Source organism: Hyla sarda, chromosome 2, assembly GCF_029499605.1.
Source record: "Hyla sarda isolate aHylSar1 chromosome 2, aHylSar1.hap1, whole genome shotgun sequence".
In the NCBI taxonomy this organism is placed as follows: domain Eukaryota; kingdom Metazoa; phylum Chordata; class Amphibia; order Anura; family Hylidae; genus Hyla; species Hyla sarda.
In genome coordinates, this window is record NC_079190.1 from 395,723,444 (window position 1) to 395,744,603 (window position 21,160).

The window sequence follows — 21,160 nt, forward strand, 5'->3', positions numbered from 1 at the left end:
TAAAGCGACTTTTCACCTTTTAACAAATTATTGCTTTTGGATTCAAAATTCAGTTTTTTTTATTTATTTCATAAAATATATTTGTAAAGGTTGGGCTTCTTTCCGAACAGATCTCCATATTTCCTGTACCGACGTAAAAAAAAGGAATACAATTTTGTCAGACCAAAGCCACCCCTAGGGAGAATTTAATATCGAATTTGATATATTGTAACTCATAATATATAAACAATAATGAACCTGGTATATTCTAGCTTAGTGACCCCTGCTATACGGGTTCTCTTTTAAACATTCTCACCAAAATAGTTTATTTAATTTAATCAATTTCGATTTGAAACATTGACCATGTTAGCCTATGTACGTTTACAATATTGCTTTAAAAAAAAAAAGTTGAAAGTGTTAGCAGGGAGAATTTGCTGGAAATAACAAAGGTCCTTAGTGTCCCGTTGTTTGTTCTAAGGATAACTACTGCATTTTCATTCCATGTTTTGGTTGCACAAAACATTCCGCGATTGTACTCCTGGAACATTTTACAGCATAATCCGAGTCAGCTCCTTTTCCTTGTGCTTCTTTGTAAATATATTTTCCAGTTTATCCATATTTTCTTCAGAAACAGAAATGTCACCTAGCAGAAATGTGCTAAAAATATCTATTGGGTTCCGTAGAGTGCACATTGCATGATTGCATGCTCTGCTAAAACAATCTGTCTCAGTAGATATGTATTTGTTTAATCTTTTATATAGAACAATATAGTCTACTGCCTTTCATAAGTCTAGTAGTTATTTTGCTAGCTGGGGTACAAAGAAAGTGGCTTTCTCAAGGACATAAAGTGTAGGCGTCAAAGCAAAGTCTGCACTTCTGTAAGCTAGCCTTCAAGCTGTGTTGACACTTCAGTCTCGGCTTTCCGTATATACAAAAGTAAAATCACTATATTAGCATATAAGAGGTAGTTAGTTCCTGTTGAAATAGGGAGTATGCAAAAAACTATCTCTATTTTCCCCTTTTCCATAGGTGAAATTAGGGAAATCTTAAGTACCAATGGGATACATAGTTCCAAAATATTGAGCACTGTAGTATGAATCTGCTTAGGAAGAATTTTTGCTACAAATCTTTTCCTCTTCTCTGTACACACGATTGTAATAATATAATGGTTGTATTATAATAGTTATATTGATGGTTCACCATTGTTGTTTTATTTCTATCAGGTTCTCAATAAGGGAAACAAATACCAGTCTTGCAAACATAATAAGTGATATAATGGTAGCTAACAATGAATAATAGAGAATAGGTATAATAATGAAAGAAATGTTGTTAAGCAGAAAGCTTTTAAGAAAAATTTAGAACTCTTCATTTAGCATATTAAAAGAAGAGACCTAGGGTGTCTCAAAAGATTTAAATGGTCACTGGCATTTCAAGGAATATCCTACCATTTAATATCCTAGGTAAATCCTAATACATGTGTAAATCATTTAATTAATAATGACTACTTATTTCAGAAAAAAGCTCTAAAGTCTTGGTGTCTCACTTCCCCGCAGTCTGATGTACATACAGGACAGAACTCAGTAAGTTGCGGTGCCGCTTAGCTACCACTATGTGAAGGAGAAAGAAAGCCTGGGCAGCGTAGCTGCAATCTGTGAGCTTGGCTGCCTCCTCCAGGGTGTCAATGCCATAAATCAAATCTTAATCAAGGCCTTCTTCTCATCTTTGACCAACTATAATGTTCTTGGCAGCAGTCCCTTGTGTTCTTACTACTATTTGTACACAGTGCTGGATAATCCCTTCTCTACTTCCCTGTAGCTTGCCATCTTCACCATCAGCAGCAGCAATTTAGTGTTAAGCGTAACCCCTTCCCTGCTGTGACATTGCTGATTCTTTCATGTTTGCTCACATAAGTCTTGTAAAGTTAATGTATCAGTGACCCCTTCTACCTCCACATGCCAAATATAGTACTGTGTAATAAGACCAACTGAATCCTCTAGCTAGACTCCAGCAAATAGAAGCCTAAACAACTGAGACTGTGGGTCAGTGTCTGTTGCATGCAGTTTTGATGTGTTTTTCTTATTAAAAGTGTGTTTTTCAAGTTTCAAGCTGTGTTCATATGCTGCATTTACACAAATACATGTGGATAGGGCCTTAGGGGAGGTGTATAACTACCATATATACACATTGAGCTGGGAGTGGAGAGGTCTTTATGCTGCCAGGAGGGATTTAAAAGGTGACACCATCCTTGAGTTTGCTTTAAGTCAACTACACTGGACAGACTTCTTCCTCTGGCACATTAAACTTGTGATTTTCTGTAGGTTAGACTTGTGACCACAAGACCCAAAGCAATGAAATGCAGGGATGCAGCTGTGCTGAAATGAAAAAGATGATGCTATAGGACTAGTGATGGTGAGTGTGCATGATATGAGCAAAAAAAAACACAACAACAACAACTCGGAGGCTTCTTTACTGCTGTGTTAGTTTGTTAAAGGATCTGGAAGATGTGTTAGAATAATTCTTCAATGCCGAAAACGATCACCAAAGATCCATGATTTTTGTGACCTCCACCATGACTATTTTGGTGTATCTTTGAGACAGAGCCATTTTACAGTATCCAACCCAGAGATCTGTATGGTGACACCGGCCAAATATGTAATTAAAAAGTGTAATTTCATATATATATATATATATATATATATATATATATATATATATACACACACACAGGGTGGGCCATTTATATGGATACACCTTGATAAAATGGGAATGGTTGGTGATATTAACTTCCTGTTTGTGGCACATTAGTATATGTGAGGAGGGAAACTTTTCAAGATGCGTGTGACCATGGCAGCCATTTTGAAGTTGGCCATTTTGAATCAAACTTTTGTTTTTTCAATAGGAAGAGGGTCATGTGACACATCAAACTTATTGGGAATTTCACAAGAAAAACTATGATGTGCTTGATTTTAACGTAAGTTTATTCTTTCAGGAGTTATTTACAAGTTTCTGACCACTTATAAAATGTGTTCAATGTACTGCCCATTGTGTTGGATTGTCAATGCAACCCTCTTCTCCCACTCTTTACACACTGATAGCAACACCACAGGAGAAATGCTAGCACAGGCTTCCAGTATCCATAGTTTCAGGTGCTGCAGAATGGGCAAAACAAAAATTGGAACAGGACCCTCAGTTTACGCAGAAGATTTTGTTCATTGATGAGGCAAACTTTTATGTGAATGGTGAAGTTAACAAACAAAACCACCGCTATTGGTCTGACACCAACCCACATTGGATAGATCCCTCCAAGACTGTTGGAACACAAAAATTGATGGTATGGTGTGGTATATGGGGTACAAAGATATTGGGGCCATTCTTCATCAATGGAAACCTCAAGGCCACTGGATATGTGAAATTGCTACATGATGATGTGTTTCCCTCTTTATGCACTGAAGCTGGCACGTTCCCTGGGTTTTTCCAGCAAGATGGTGCACCACCACATTATGGGTGTCAGGTCCGAGCATTCCTAGATGAACAGTTTCCTGGAAAGTGGATTGGTCGTTAGTGTTGCTCGCGAATATTCGCAATTCGAATTTTATTCGCAAATATCGCATATTCGCGAATTCGCGAATATTCGCGAATATAGCGCTATATATTCGTAATTACGAATATTCGTATTTTTTTTTTCACAGTACACATCACAGTGATCATCCCTCTCTGCTTCCAGCTTATGTGGTGTAAGAAGGCTCTAATACTACTGTGTGAGACTGGTGTGCGAATTTTCGCATATGCGAATTTTCGCATATGTTAATTTTCGCATGTGCGAAATATTCGCATATGCGAAAATAAACCGAGACTATTACGAATATGCGAATATTCGCGAATATGACGAATATTCGTCCATATATTCGCGAATATTCGCGAATTCGAATATGGCCTATGCCGCTCAACACTATTGGTCGTGTGGGCCAGTTGAATGGCCTCCAAGGTCTCCCGATCTGACCCCCTTACACTTTTATCTTTGGGGTCATCTGAAGGCAATTGTCTATGCTGTGAAGATACGAGATGTGCAGCACCTGAAACTATGGATACTGGAAGCCTGTGCTAGCATTTCTCCTGCGGTGTTGCTATCAGTGTGTGAAGAGTTAGAGAAGAGGGTTGAATTGACAATTCAACACAATGGGCAGCACATTGAACACATTTTATAAGTGGTCAGAAACTTGTAAATAACTCATGAAAGAATAAAGTTCCGTTAAAACCAAGCACATCATTGTTTTTCTTGTGAACTTCCCAATAAGTTTGAGATGTCACATGACCCTCTTCCTATTGAAAAAACAAAAGTTGGATTAAAAATAGCCAACTTCAAAATGGCTGCCATGGTCACCACCCATCTTGAAAAGTTTCCCCCCTCACATATACTAATGTGCCACAAACAGGAAGTTAATATCACCAACCATTCCCATTTTATTAAGGTGTATCCATATAAATGGCCCACCCTGTGTATATATATATATATATATATATATATATATATATATATATGTATATAATGACTCTCTGCTACAATATAGCGTGCACACCTGTATAACAGTGTTTAATGTTGTGTCTTCTAAAAATAACTCAACACATAGCCAAGGACTATGCCTATTATGTGGGATATAAAAAAAATAAACATCTACTAACCTCCAGTGCTCTTGTGGGGCCTCGGGTGTTCTGATTCCATTCCCGAATGCAATTGTCTTCCTGCAATGTGGTGTGTCGTGCGACTCGTGCCCAGGAAGCACCTGGGCCCAATGTGTCATACTGTTGCTCAGCAAGTTGCTGGCCACAGCGAGGTCCCATCTTGGCCAGTGATTCACTGAGTATGACACTTTGGGACTGGGTACCCGAGAGTCATGATGCAGCTTAAGGGAAATAAAGCAGAACACCAGAGGCATGGCAGGAGCCCTGGAGGTAAGTAAAGGTTAAAGGGGTACTCCACTGCTTAAGGTTTGGAATAAACTGTTCCAAACGCTGGAGCTGGTGCCGGGAGCTCATGACATCATAGCCCTACCTTCTCATGATGTACCGCCCCACCCCCTCAATGCAAGTCTATGGGAGGGGGCGTGCTGGCTGTCACACCCCCTCCCATAGACTTGTATTGAGGGGGTGAGTTGTGACATCATGAGGGGGTGGGGCTATGACGTCACAAGCTCCCGGTGCTGGCTCCAGCGTTTGGAACAGTTTGTTTTCTGCTCAACAGAAGGATGGCCTAAGCTATAAGAAGTTTTCCAAGACCCTGAAATTAAGCTGTAGCACCTTGGGCAAGATCATACAGCAGTTTTACAGGACAGGTTCCTCTCAGAACAGTGCACGTGCTCAGCGTGGTATACAGAGGTAGTCTTCGGAAAATAGTGCTGCCAGCATTGCTGCAGAGGTTGAGGGAGTGGGGGATTAACTTGTCAGTTGTCATACCATACACTGCAAACTGAATCAAATTCGTTTGCAAGGCTGTCATTCCAGGAGAAAGCCTCTTCTAAAGATGATCCTGTAGTGTGTGTGGGAGGTAGGAATCCCGGCAAGGGTCTCCTATCCTTCCCGTGGGTAACAATTTTGGCGCTGCAGCGCTTTACCGGCAGGGTGAATGTCACGATGCCGGCTGGCAGGTAGTGGATCCTCTGTGCCAGAGAGGGATTGGCGTGGACCGTGCTAGTGGATCGGTTCTAAGTCACTACTGGTTTTCACCAGAGCCCGCCGCAAAGCGGGATGGTCTTGCTGCGGCGGTAGTGACCAGGTCGTATCCACTAGCAACGGCTCAACCTCTCTGGCTGCTGAAGATAGGCGCGGTACAAGGGAGTAGACAGAAGCAAGGTCGGACGTAGCAGAAGGTCGGGGCAGGCAGCAAGGATCGTAGTCAGGGGCAACGGCAGGAGGTCTGGAACACAGGCTAGGAACACACAAGGAAACGCTTTCACTGGCACGATGGCAACAAGATCCGGCAAGGAAGTGCAGGGGAAGTGAGGTGATATAGGGAAGTGCACAGGTGATCAGACTAATTGGAACCACTGCGCCAATCAGCGGCGCAGTGGCCCTTTAAATCACAAAGACCCGGCGCGCGCGCGCCCTAGGGAGCGGGGCCGCGCGCGCCGGGACAGGACCGACGGAGAGCGAGTCAGGTACGGGAGCCGGGGTGCGCATCGCGAGCGGGCGCTACCCGCATCGCGAATCGCATCCCGGCTGGAGGCGGTATCGCAGCGCCCCGGGTCAGTGGACCTGACCGGAGCGCTGCAGTGAGGAGAGTGTAGCGAGCGCTCCGGGGAGGAGCGGGGACCCGGAGCGCTCGGCGTAACAGTGAAATTAGCAATCGGAGATAGTGCAGAGGATGGTGATACCTTTTTATTGCATAGTCATAAAATTAATCAGTGTCGGATGGACAGCGCGTTTCGGAGGGGCTTCCTCCTTCGTCAGGTCCTTTGTGCGGACCTGACGAAGGAGGGAGCCCCTCCGAAACGCGTTATTCATCCGACACTGATTCTTTTTATGACTATACAATAAAAAGTTAGCACGATCCTCTGCACTATCTCCGATTGCTAATTTCACCCCGCAGGTGAAGCGCTGCAGCCCTGAAATTGTTACCCACGGGAAGGATAGGAGACCCTTGCCGGGATTCCTTCCTCCCACAAACGCTACAGGATCACACCAACCGTCTCGGACGGGACCGACGGCCAGCTGCTCCCGGCGCACCTACAGAAAAGATATCTGCTTAAGGCTTTCAATCAGCGTTGCGCCTGACATTAGCACAACCAACAAAGGTGAGCAGGCTCTTATCTACCTATCATCCGTTATCCACGGATAACCAGCACTATTAGCGCCACATCGGTCTACCTTTTTCTCCCCTACATATTATCTTCTAAAGATGATGCACAAGAAAGTCTGCAAACATTTTGCTGAAGAAAAGCAGACATAGAACATGGATTACTGAAACCATGTCCTGTGGTCAGACTAAACCAAGATAAACTTACTTGGTTCAGATGGTGTCAAGTGTGTGTGGGGGCAACCAGGTGATGAGTACAAAGACAAGAGTGTATTGTCCACAGTCAAGCATTGTGGTGAGAGTGTTATGGTCTGGGGTGGCCAAGCATGTCTCTAGACCTAAACCCTATTGAGCATCCTCAAATGGATATATTTGTAATATTTACAAAAATGAGAGTGGTGTACTCACTTTTGTAAGATAGTGTATCTAATTTCCATGTGGCAGGAGGCTGTGGGTTCCCTCAGGCAATTGCCATCTCCACACCCTATATAGTATTTCCCCAGTCCCTTACTCTACATGCTACTATGCAGATTACCCCTACGCTGTCTTAAAGGGGTACTCCGCTGCTCATCATCCGAGACAAAATGTTCTGAACGCTTAGAGCTGGCGCCGGGGGCTCGTGACATCTGGGTCCTGCCCAATGTGATGTTACACCCTGCCCACTTGTGACATCACACCCCGCCCCCTCAATGCAAGTCTATAGGAGAGGGTGTGGTGACCGCCACGCCCCCTCTCATAGACTTGCATTGAGGGGGAAGGGTGTGACATCACGAGGGGGCAGGGCCTTGACATCACAAGCCTCCCGCATCGTCTCTAAGCGTTATGAACATTTTGTTCCAAATGCTGAGCAGCGGAGTACCCCTTTAAATGTTACTTAAACACATTTATTGTAGCACAGTCAAAGCAATTGGAATTTTAATTCTTACTGATATAATGGCAAGCAGCTAAGCATCAGATAGACCAAATGGAAACCAAACTCTAGCACTCTATGTGAAAACATGATTTTCTTTATTTTTTATTAAAGAGCTGATTTTTTTGTAGCACCCATTTGTAAAGGTAAAAGAAGCTATCAGGAGATACACATCTACTGAATTCAATAGAATGTGTTGTACATTCCGCTAAACCCTAAGCTCTCCCTTCTTAATACACTGTGCGGTTGCCCAGTACGGGAGTTGTTAACCCGCATCATTGCTGCCCTGTCAGGCTGCCTCCCTGCATTGTCCCCTGGGCCCCCTTACACCTGTTCCCTCATGTATATATGTTTTGCCATTTATTATGCTGTAAAGTGTGTAAAGAAGTGTTATACCTTTAAGAAATGTTCCCATGTGATATTCAGTTGTCATGTGAGTTATCATGTGATTGTTACCCAGGAGGTATCAGTGACCAGGTGACTTAAGTGTGACCAATGGTATCCCACCAGAGTCTCCCCCGTAAAAGCTCTGGAAGGAGTCTCTTCTCTCTCTTGAAGCTTTGCTCTTTCTGCTAAGCTGAGGTCCAGTGCAGTCGAGTCAAGGAGTGTGTCTGGAGTCATAAGAGGCCTTAAGTCAGGTCTGCAGCCACAAGCTACAAGTAAGCCACAGTCACAGCATTGTGAGTATCAAGTCAGTCAAGTCATTGTCAAAGTCATCTGTCAAGTCAATGTGGCCTGCACTAAATTGTCCTGTTCTACTAAAAGTCCCAGCAAGCCCTTAAGCTCTCTGAAGTCACAGGTCACCTCCGTGGGCCTGGTTACACTGCATAGACTTGACTAGGGGATATTATAGCTGCTATGTTCCCCCAACCACCTATACCACGCATCTTTACCATACATTTTCTTCACCATAAGCCCCCTCCCTTAAACAAAACAAGACAAGGTGTTGGTACAGCAGCCCACTTTATTAACAAGCCAATTAAAACATTGTAACCATAACAATTCGTATGAACATCATATGTAAACTATAGCAAAATAACTTTTTTAGGTATCACTAGTGCAGAACCTGAAGGCACCATTACCGAACCAAAGGGGGGGTCTTCCCTTGCTCCTAGCCGTAGCTCACCTGCCCAAGAGCACCATTTGTAAAGGCCAAAAACCTTCCTGGGGCTCATGTCAATATGGACTTAACCGCCGGGCTGGGAACTGCTCCCAGCCCACCTCCACACTCTATACAAGAAGACTGTCATGCCGTCCACTGGTGCCTCCTGACCCCGCCACAAAGGCAGCAAGTGACCCCTTACTTATCGCCGTTCCTCCACAACCGAACAGCTCACTACACCTCCTCCCTCAACTCCAGGATCCAGAGATTCATCCCCAACTCATTTAGGTGTACCCCATACGCCGCCAAAAACTCAGGCGCCCCCTCCTCTTACTCCCTATGTCTTACCACAAGGCCACCTTTCCTCGCCACAAACTTACCACCTTATTAACTTTGATCCTTGTCCTATTCAATGCCACCACAGAGCAAGCCTGCCGCCACTTCCTCCGAGCCACCATCTCCGATAAAACTATGATCAAAGCCAGAAAAGATGACCGCAGTCGGAGCAGATCAAGTTTAATATCCCGCATTAAATCACAGGACCTCCGGACTCCAAGATCATCCCCCCAAGGGAATGACAAGCACATCAGGGGACCTGTCCAACTGTACAAAAAACTGGACCCTCGCTAACGGTTCTGACCATCTCATCCCACCTTTTCCCAGCCAATGCACCTGCACCTCAGAACTAGCGAAACCCAACTGCCGCGTGATATACGATTGTCCGAGGATCCACCATAATCCGGAGCGGGCACCTGAAACAACAAAGAAAAACAGACAAACAATACAGGCAAAGACCCCTGCAGGAAAAACGACAAAGACTATTACAACAAATGAGGATGAACATAAACCCGCAACCTCTCCGACTCCCACCTCCCAATCTGCTTAATCAGCTCCGGCCCCACTGAGATGCCTCGGTAGCCACTCCAATGCAGAAGGAATGGGAGCTATATTTTTCCGCCATGCACCCAGCCTCCTGCAGACATTTCCTAAACACCCCCATGAACTGAAAACGGGCCAAGAATCCCCCATCCATGTGAACTAAAAGGGGGCCCACAACCCCCACCCAGACTTCCAAGAAGGCAGTAGGCAGTATAACAGCCCACGGAGCACATGGCCGAGCCCCTCAGTGACGCCAATCGCACCACCACCCCCCGGCCCAACTGATCCATCTTGGATCGCCGAAGTAAACACAGCAAAACCCCATTCTCCAGGCTAACATCCAAAAAAAGTAAACCCCCCCACCTGCCTCCGACTAGGGGCAACGAGCTCAAAAATACGGAACGCTCCCAAAAAAGGCAACCGTAAATGCCAAACGAAATAAACACAACTCATAATCAGAAAAACACACCCCTTCCAACAAAACCCCCAGCCGCATCAGTAGAGGAAAAGGCACTGGCTTCCTCGCATTCTGGAAAACAGCCCCCTTCTGAAACCCCTGCAGCGCCTGATGCACAAAAAACACTTTAGACCCCCGCGCCTTGAACCAGAAGGCCAAAGCTGCCATCCTGCAACCAATACCCGACGGGGACACCTCTTCGTAAAAAGCCCTGCCCACGTAAAACAAAAGAGCCGCCTCCCAGTCTGAAGAAGTGCCCGTAAGAGACAACTTCCTAACCAACCACTCCCAATCCACCCACCACCGACATCCAAGTAGGACACCCAAGTAGCCCGGCTCACCGACCGACAAACCAGACCTAACCCCACCTCTACACCAGCTGCCACAGCCAATCTGGACAGGGAATTCCATTTTCCTCGGCCTCCAGGGCCAGCTCCCGAAATCGATCCCACTGCAAGTGAGAGAGAGCATCAGGCACCAAGTTAGCAACCCTCGGTACATGCAAAGTGATTATATGAAAATTAAGCTGCAACCCCCGCAGCACCAAGTGATGAAGCAAATTAACCCCCGGGGGGAGTTCACCATCTGATTATTAATGGCTAAAACCCCCTCCATGTTATCGCAATGGAAGCAAACCTTCCGATTAAGAAACAAATCCCCCCACACCTCCACAACCACCACAATCTGGAACAACTCCAGCTGGGCCAGATTTCGTGTAAAGCCCGCCTCCCGCCAAGCTACTGGCCATTGCCCAACACACCACTGACCCTGCAAATACACCCCAAAGCCGCTGCCACCGGCCGCATCGGTGAACAGCTCTAAGTCCCTACTAGAGACCAGCCAATCCATCACAACCGACCGTCCGTTGTACCTCCCAAAAAATTCCTGAAAAAAACCCAAATCTGCATGCAAGCCAGCCGACACCCGCACATAGTGATTAGGTCTGGTGGCGCCCGCAGTAGCTGCAGCGAGGCAACGGCCAAAAACCCTCCCAATGGGCATGATCCTGCAGGCAAAATTGAGACGCCCAGTAAAGACTGAACCTCCCGCAATTTGTGAACCCGACATGCCCTTGCCACCTCCTCCCTCAGCTCGCCCAGCTTGTCCTCAGGCAGCCGGCACTCCATGGCCGGGGTGTCAATAACAATGCCCAAAAGTTTGACCGAAACTGTCAGGATGGACCGGCAAAAAATGGAAGGCCGCCTCAATATCCGTCTTCACAAAAAGAGCCCCCCTGAATGTACCGCCGTACCCACACCAACGCAGCCTCAAACAAGTTGTAAGACACTGCACAAAGGGACGGGTCAATGCCATCATTGACCGACTCCCCCACCGGATGGGAAAGGTGGTGAATAAGGCAAAATTTATTAGGCTCCTTCTTGGGAACCAAGCTAAATGGGGAGACTCGCAACCCCACTGACAAAGGAGACTCAAACGGCCCAGCCATCCTGCCAAGAGACACCTCCATAAACAGCTTCTCCTACACTACCTCCGGGAGAGCCAAAGCCAATACCAGATTACACATCACCCCACGCGTTGCCCCTCTTTTGGTCAGTCTCTTCCTGCCTACCCTTCCCCCTGACAGAAACAGTGGGAAAGCTCGTGCTCACCTCAGCAGCCGGTGCACTCATGCTTGAAGCAGCAATCGGCCCCAAACTTGCAGCTCCCTTCATTAAATTGCCAGCACACTCCGCGCCCCGATTCAGCCGACTGCCCAGCCCCAGTCCCCGACCGCCGGCGCTGTCCCGAAAGGAATGCAGGTCTCCTCCCCCACGTGGAGCCGCCATAAGCCGCATCCACAAACCTATTTCCTTATTGTCCCGCTGCTCGAATTTTTCATCATACCGCAGCCATGCCGTTCCCCCATAAACCCGGTATGCCTCCCCCATCGCATCCATGTAGCAAAAGAGACGGGAGCAGTGCTCCCACAATTACTCCCCCACTAAGTGGGCCTGAATCCAAGGCCTGAAGCCAATTGGAGAAAGTCCGCGGTATCAACAGATATCGCCGATGCTCCTCCTCCACCTTCTCCATCGGTTTGGACTCATCCGGCCGGACCCTATCCAAATTGAATTTCTCAAACGGCAGCAGCAAAAATATATCAACGTATTCCCGGTTCCAATTTTTTTCCCGCACCTCCGCCTTAAGGTGAGCCCCTAAGGGGCCCTAGAAGCACACATATCCCTTGCCCCTGGCAATGTCCGCCAGATGCACACCACCCCCCGCACCCGAGGCTGCCACCATGGGAGGAGACACCACCTGACTCACACCAACCCCGCCAAGGGGGGCCACCCCCGCTGACACTCCAGCAGCATGCTGCCCATCCACCGCACACACAGCACCCCACACCGGAACCGGGTGCCCCCACCCCCAGCCCGCCACCCTGCAACAGGGCCTGCAGACCATTAAGAAAAAATTGCAACCCCCCAGCCCACCCGGATCCACCCCAAGCCCGCAAAACAGGAGACAGTGGTGCACTCACCCGATCTCACAGGCATCGAACCAGCGGCCGTATCTCCCACAGCAGGGCGCCTTCAGACATCCAGTACTTGACTCTCGCCGGAAGAAGGAGGGGCCAGGAAAACCCTACCTTCCTGCACAGCAGCAACGCCAGCCAAGGTCCCACCAGAAGAAGGGAAATCCATTGAGGACAGCTGGATCCCGCTACTGTCCGCACCCGCATCAACCCCAGGGGGGAGGAGGGGATCAGGCAGCGGGTACAGGGGCACAGCAGGATCATCAGCCAGCATCAGCTCGTCGTCACTCACATCACTAGGGGCGGGGCTGATCTCGTCACCGCCACCGACAGTAGCCCCCCCTCCCCCCGCCTCCACAGCAGCAGCAAGAGCCTCAACATTCTGGGCCTGCCGGTCCCGCCTAGAGGAGGAGGCCGCCGGGGCAGTATGAACTATGGCTTGGGTCACCACAAGGCCTGCAGGAGCCCGCCTCCTCATCTAAGCGGCAGAGGCTGCCGGAGCACGTGCTGACGATCCCTTCAGGGTCTGCTCCCGCCCCTTCATGGGAGCAGGCCGCACCAGTCCCACGCTCCACCCGATGGCCCTGGGACTTGCTGGCTGCACATCACGCACAGCAGCAGCAGCAGAGTCACCGACGGGGGCCCCCGGACCACCCACCACCAGACTCACCGGACCGCTGACCAGCGGCGACTGGAGAGGGACTAACCCGCCAGCCGACATCACACAGGTAGGGAGCTCTTTACCAATGTTCCTGTTGGCCATGCGCCGACTGAAGTCCCTTCCCCTGACCTCAGCCTTTTAACCCCTTACCAAACTCCTCCTCTTCCTAACTTAAAAATCCCACCACTATTAACCCTTTCCATACCGCATAATCCCCCTGTTATGTGCCCCTTCCGGTCCTATTCTATCCCCTCCAGGGCTTCCTGTACCACCTGTCACTCAATAAAGCTACCGTTGTCCGTAACTTGGCGTCTGAGTTCATTATTGCCCTCGTGCCTAGCCCAGGATCCAGTGGTATACTTTCGGCTGGTATTGGGGATAAATCACGCCCTGGCGTAATGAATACAAGGGGTTAATACCATACCACACTGCTAAAAGGGAATGAAATGCAATTTGCCTGTCATTTACTTGCCTCCTTGATTAGATAATAGATACACTGCTGCTCCATGGATGTAGTATATCACATCAAGAATACAATGTTAGGGACCATTACTACTGTAATAAACAGTGGTCAGCACATTAAAATATGGTAATAAGACAGAATAACCAGCGCATACAAATATGCTTTGCATTGGAAAACAATGAGCCAAGGGAATGAATAGAAACCGCCTGAAACCACTGTAGTCTCAGCACATCAAACTGTGTGAAAAAAAGCAAGCAGAGAATTTTTTTTATACCCAAGGCTTTTTTTTTATTATAGTTTATTTCCGTGTTCTCTTCTGGTCACACAAGTTCTCTTAACAAGGAAATAACAATTTTTTTTTGTGTGTGCAATACTAACTCGATCTGTTATCTATTTCTGGTTAACACTGCTACTTTTTACCGGCAGTGGGGTCATCTATCATGATATGAACTCCAGCTTTCCAGGGCAAAAAAAAAAATGTTTTCTTTTTTTTTTTTTTTTTTCAGAATAAAATTTTGCAGGTAAGGAATATTTTATAGTAATGTAGATATATATTTATTTTATACATTTATATGTATATATATACACACTTTTTTTTGCTCTTGGTAAAACTTGAGTATATTCTCTTGATAGTCCCCAGAGTTCTGCACATACTGTAGAGCTAATCCCAAGATACCTGTATTTGACTCTCTGTGAAGATTTCATGACAGCCTTTGAGAATATAGAGTTACAACACAGCACACTCTGCAATAGTGATAGGCACATGTTGACTTCCCCATAAGTATAACAATGACTTCTGCTTCCTCCTGTCTCTGAATCCTGCTACTGGAGCCTTTCCGAATAATCACTATTAAATTCCCGGGTCGTAGGGAAAAACAAGTAGAGAGATGGCCCATGTCTGATGGAGATTTTTGATGAGGTTGTTGTCTTCACTGATGTAGCATGGGGCTTTTATCTCTATGCTATGGATTTGACCTATGTCTGGTGATTCCTGACAAAGTTGTGGTCTTCACAGACATTATATGGGACTCTACTGTGAATACCTCTAGACCAGCTATAAGGCTCACATCAACTAACACTGATGGGAGAGCCATTTTTCTTCCAGCTACATTGTTACCAACTGCTCCCAAATAAGACACTGACTTCCATGGCTGAATAGGTACAATGATCCTGTGAAAAATATACTTTCTCACCACCCGTTTCTTTGCTGAGTTAAGTTTAATACCCTATATTGGGATTGTGTTGAGATTTATTTGAACTCCATGGGTCATTGTTTTTAAGTGGATTATTCTGCAACTCTCCCAAGTTGGCGCTTTGCCACCATTATGTATTCCCCACTGCTGACAGCTGAGAATTATGAGGTATACCCCCTTCCCCAAAAATAACTAATGCCAAAGCTCAAAGCCAATAATGCCTATTTGCTATAAAACAAACAGCACAGTTTTCCTTTTCGGATGTTTCTTTTTTTTTTTTTTTTTTCAGATATAGCCATAGAAACATTTATAGACACACTTATGGATATTTGGACAGAAGAGGGTAGGTAAAGGGTTGTGTCATTAAATAACTATGTGGATACAGATACAAAATAAACAGGCTGCCTGCAGAAATCTCTTTGCTAGTTAAATTTTTTTGATTTTTTTTTTAACAAGTCCTATTGTATGCTTGCAGCCTTCCTTTGGTAGCATGGCAGCTAAGCCCTGCTATAATAAGATAATATGCCTGAGTTTATATCAGGATTTGTAGATTGTCTTCTGAGCAGCATTGGCCCAAAGACCAATAACAATTGTTTAGGCCAACAAAACCGGTTGGAGACATTACTCACACAGTGTCTTTTGCATGTGTAGGAGGCCTGGCTTGTAATGTTTGTGGTATTTTGAAACAATAATGTTCCCACTTTAAAGATCAAACAATATATATAAAAAAACAGGAAGGATTAGTAAGTATGCCCCATTTTGCATGTCTAGTTGGTAACAAGAATGAGTAATGAATTTTCTGCAATGTCTTTCAACGACGTTGCCCTTTGTACATGCAAAGTTGGGGCAGCATGTGGTAGGCTTGTGATAATGCTTTCCCTCCCAACCGCTTTGCATCCAGTTAACATTTATAATCCACCAACACAAGCCAAATTGATCATAAGAAGCCACTTTCGTAGATCCTCCTAGTCAAATCCTCCATACACAAATAAAGAAGAATAACGGAAAGAAATGCTGGTCCTTTAGAAAGTGGTGGCAGTGGCTAGAGTTCCTTCCAAAAATGGTCAGCGTACAATGACAGCTAACACCAGTAGGAAGAGCAGCAGGGACACCCTGACCCCATTACACCTGTTGTTCTCTGTGGCCTGCTGCACTCCACTTGGCATTCTCATGGACGTCCTCCGTGTACATTTAGTCTTCCTCTTTGTTGAAGCAGTGGGCATACTGTCAATACTGAATTTCTGTTTGTAATTTGTCACATAATCCTGTACATCGTGCATACCCTTCCCAGATGCGGGTTTGAAGATCTGGTTTCGGTTTTTGTGATTGGTGCAGTTCTTACCATGTTTCCTTGTTCCTGGGCGTGGGTCTGGATGGGCAGCAGGCTCATTTTGGTGAAAATCTTTTCCTTTTTCCTTGGAGGAATGATGAGAGTGGTGCCCTTTGTGATGAGTGGTGGTGGTGTAGGTAGGAGTCTTTATTTGGTTTAGAGACTCTGAGCCAGAACAATGCACAAAATCTTCTTTTTTTAGATTTTTCAGGTCTCTGCCCTGCATTTTTTCAGGTGACTCACAAATAACATTAGAGCTAGTCCCTCTAAACTTCCGCAACCATTCCCACAGGGATCTGGATTTACAGTTACAGTCCCAGGGGTTATCATTAAGTCTCAAAAACTCCAGAGCAGAAAGATGTGCTAAACACTCCCCTTGCAGTTCTGATATACTGTTGTTAAACAGAAATAGCGTGGTCAGCCTCTTAAGATCATGAAAAGCATCTCTGTGAATGATTTGAAGTTGGTTCTGATGAATGAGGAGGCGATCCAGGTTGACCAAACCTCTAAAAGTATTCTGATGAAGGCTCCAAAGCTTGTTTCCATGCAAAAAAAGATGACTTAGGTTGACCAAATCTATAAAGATGTCATCTTGTAGAAACTCAATGTGGTTGTTCTGAAGGTAGAGAAATTGCAAACTGTGGAGTCCACCAAATATCCCACTAGGCAGGGAACTGAGGCCACATTTGTACAAGTTTAAGGTATGAAGTCTAGACAAACCTTGAAATGTCTCCCCTGACAAAGCCCTTAGGTAGCGATTGTCCCCAAGATCCAGCTCTTCAAGGTTGTCAAACCCTTCAAACGTTGCTGGATCGATGAAGGTAATGTTGTTGCTGTAAAGCCACAGAGTGACTAACAAAGGGCTGAAGTGTCCCCTTTGGAGCATAGTTATCTGATTGTTTTGAAGGAATATCCTCTCGCTGATTTCCGGGATCCCCTCAGGTACAGCCCCGAAGTTGTGAGCCTGACAGCTGACAGTCATTGGTGAAGGGTAACATATACAGTTTATGGGGCATGGTGATATAAAAGGCAACTGCAGTCCAAAAAGAACCAAAAATAGATCCAAGCGACTCCCTGTAACAAGAGAGAAAACAAAATGGATTAAATATATACAGTATAGGTGTTATTATACATATAAATAACACAAATCCATAAGTTACCGAAGTAAAGGGGAACCTATCTGCACTTTTATGCAGCCTGAATCATGAGTCATTGGGGTGGTCCTAGGAGGCTTCTTCCTGTCCAGTTTGCCTTTATAGATATGTCCTCATATCCAGAAATAGATAGATCTATTAGCCAACGCTGATAGGGAGAACTCATAGTTCAGGCAGCATGAAAGTGATGACAGGTTACCTTTAAAGAGGATTTCTCAGCCCTTCTGACATGTCTGTTTTAGTAAAGACTAAACTAAAATAAAATAAAAATTCCGGATCTTTAAAGAGAACTCGCCACACTGAAAATATAGTCCTTTCTGTTGGCAACCTTTTTTTTTTTCAAAGTAGGAGGAGCTGAGAAGATTGACCTATAGCTATGTAAGGAAGGTTTCAGTTTAACTTGTCATTTATTGGTGTAATTTCTTGCTTCTTCTGAGTTTAGGAGTCTGGTAGGTGGAGCTAATCAGGACTGACAATTTTCATGTATGTGTGTTCATACAGATACAACTGCCAATCACTGAGTTGGACCACCCACTGGACTTTTAAACCCAGACTGAGCAGGGATTTAGCTAAATAAACATTGAGTCATACTGAAACTTTTCTGACAAAACAATTTTTTTTAGTGATCAAATGGTTATTATTGAATTTTTACAATACAATACACAAAGCCATTGCGACTTCGGATGCTTCATGACTCTGATTGTAGCTTGAGTACAGGTATGACTGTTAAAACAATTTTTTTTTTATCAATCTACTCAGCTATTCCTGCTCTATAACATGCTGACTACTTTTTTAACAAGGCAGTTCCTTTTAAATGGGTACTCCACTCCCCAGCGTTCGGAACATTTAGTTCCGAACACTGGTGCGGGCTTCGGGGGTCGCCATGCCCCCTCATGATGTCAAGCTCCGCCCCTCGTGATGTCACACCCCACCCCCTCAATGCGCATCTATGGGAGGGGGTGTGACTTACATTGAGGGGGCGGGGGGTGACGTCGTAATGGGCAGGGCATGATGTCACGAGGGGGCATGGCGACCCCCGAAGCCCGCACCAGCGTACGGAACTAAATGTTTTGAAAGCTGGAGAGTGGAGTACCCCTTTAAAGGCGTATTCCGCCCCTAGACAGCTTATCCCCTATGCAAAGGATAGGGGATAAGATGTCAGATTGCCGCGGTCCCGCTGCTGGGGACCCCTGGGATCCCCGCTGCGGCACCGCGCTATCATTACAGCACAGAGCGAGTTCGCTCTGCACGTAATGATGGGCGGTACAGTGGCCGGAGCATCGTTACGTCACGGCTCCGCCCCTCGTGATGTCACGGCCCGCCCCTTTCAATACAAGTCTATGGGAGGGGGCGTGGCGGTCGTCAAGCCCCCTCCCATAGACTTGCATTAAGGGGACGGGCCGTGATGTCACGAGGGGCGGCGCCATGACGTCACTCTGCTTCGTCCCCCGTATTGCCCGTCATTACGCACAGAGTGAACTCGCTCTGTGCTGTAATGATAGCGCGGTGCCGCAGCGGGGATCCAGGGGGTCCCCAGCAGCGGGACCGCGGCGATCTGACATCTTATCCCCTATCCTTTGGATAGGGGATAAGCTGTCTAGGGGCGGAATACCCCTTTAAGAACTCATAGTTATTTTGCTTCTCTATTATTCCTCCTGCAAATATTTTAATAAATTGATATTCAACGGGATGTGTCACTACACAGGCTAATACTGTCATACTGTCAATACTGCGTAGGGTGATATTAGTTGTTGATTTATTCATGTATTTCCAGCAGGAATAACAGAGGAATGGCACAAGGCACAACTCAAATAAAAGATGCACCAGAATTCTTATTGCATTGAAAATAAACATGTCAGGAGAACTGAGAGGTCTTCTTTCATTACATGCCTGGAAACACTATTGACAGGTTATCAGCTATTTTAGGCCTCTTGGTACATAAGCAATAGATAAAGTCTGTGATTTAAGGTAGAATATATCACTTTAACACTCAAAAATGCTATCTCAGTGTATACTTTGCTTTTGCAACACAGGGGTTAAGGACATCTTAAATAATGAAGGTTCCATTAAAAATAGATTGGATTGGAAATATCATGGAAGTACATTCAAAGGTCATTTATTGCCAAACTTTATCCTCTTACTCATCTTTCTGTGCGTTAAAAAAATATAAAAAAAATAAGGAAATGTGAATCTGTTCTGCATACTCAACAGTGGATTCAGGAACAGAGAGCGATCAGACGCTGCAGAACTTATCACAATTTATCAGTATGGACCCATAAATGCAGAATTTGCCTTCACTTATTTATTTTGTTTGCAGGTCAGAAGACTTAATAAAAGAGATTAAGCAAAATGAAGAATATCATAAAGCGTGTGCTAAATGCTAATGTTAGTGGAATGGAAATGGACACTAATTGCTTTCGGTGTAATTAGCTACAGTGGACTCACGGAGTGAAGATGGAACTTATTACAATATATGCCAATTCTTTTCTACCAGTCTAAAGTCTCTCCGGTACAGCCGTATTACAGCTCTATTGTAAGGCTAGATTTACATATATCCGGCTCTGGCGAAACTGAGTGAAAATTGCCACAACTGATGCACCAGCTGATGCCAGAAGTGCATCAGTTGTCATCAGTTGTGTAGCATCCGGCATCCATTGTTTGTGATCGCCCATTGGGGGAACGCAGCAAGATGTGTTCCCCAGTCTGTGCCGATCCTGCGATGCCAATCCTCCTGCATCTAAATTGAGATGCAGGATGATTGTGAACGGTCCCTTTCAAATGAATGGGATCAGTTCTGGCTTCATTTGCCCTCCGATGCATTTTTTACAGCGCCGGAGGGAAAAGAAACTGATGACAGACTTATGAAAAGGGGACCTAACTGAGCTCCCATGGAAATACATAAATACTCTAATATATCTCTACATGCCTTCTAATTATTATCATTTTTTTCTACATGTTCTATCAGATGTAGTATGAGAGAAAATGTCAGAATGAATCTGTACATATAGAGGGAGATTAATCAAAACCTGTCCAGTGGAAAAGTTGCTGAGTTGCCCATAGCAACCAATCAGATTTCTTCTTTCATTTTTGAAAAGGCCTGTGGAAAATGAAAGAAGCAATCTGATTGGTTGCTATGGGCAACTCAGCAACTTTTCCTCTGGGCAGGTTTTGATGAATCTCCCCATAGCAGCCAGGGAAGCCTGTATAGCGGCACACAAATCGTGACCTTAAATCCTAATTTATGCTTATATTTCTGCTATGTCATTTTGATCACTATTTTTATTAGACCAGTGTTTCCCAACCAGGGTGCCTCCAGCACCCAGCCTTCGGCTGTCCGGGCATGCTGGGAGTTGTAGTTTTGCAACAGCTGGAGGCACCTTGGTTGGGAAACAATGTATTAGACCATAGTAAAAAGGTTGCAAGTGGTTAATTATAGCAAGACCCCGAACAGTAGCCGTAGGCCCCCTACTGACCCAAAAGAAGCTAAAAATACTGCCTTTTAATCCGGGTGATACACATCGGTATAACATTTTATTTTATTTTTTGTTGTAGAAAAAAATCGTACTGTCCCGTTTTCTATACAAACTAGAAAAAAATTAGAAAATAACATATACTATGCAAAAAAGAGAGAAAAAGTAAAAATAAACATACAGAGGGACATTTATCAATGTTTGCTTAAGTATTCCTTTTTTTAGTAATTTTTTCCTTACTTTTTTTTGCGTATGTGTGACTTATTTATCAACTGGTTTCAGCCTGTTGATAATTT

General features: G+C 45.3%; 1 protein-coding gene and 1 long non-coding RNA gene across 3 annotated transcripts in view; one reads left to right on the forward strand and one right to left on the reverse strand.

Annotated features, from left to right (window-relative positions):
- Window positions 1-13,960: 13,960 nt before the first annotated feature.
- The window catches only part of RTN4RL1 (reticulon 4 receptor like 1), a 253,674-nt gene continuing 246,474 nt past the window's right edge, over window positions 13,961-21,160 (reverse strand). The window contains exon 2 of the mRNA XM_056558711.1: window positions 13,961-17,314. Within this exon, the coding sequence (XP_056414686.1) occupies window positions 15,975-17,314 (1,340 nt within the window). The 3' untranslated portion in view covers window positions 13,961-15,974. The remainder of the gene's footprint in view (window positions 17,315-21,160) is intronic.
- The window catches only part of LOC130356776 (uncharacterized), a 35,821-nt gene continuing 35,238 nt past the window's right edge, over window positions 20,578-21,160 (forward strand). For both annotated transcript variants that reach the window (XR_008888989.1, XR_008888988.1), the window contains exon 1: window positions 20,578-20,915. This is a non-coding gene — a long non-coding RNA (uncharacterized LOC130356776). The remainder of the gene's footprint in view (window positions 20,916-21,160) is intronic.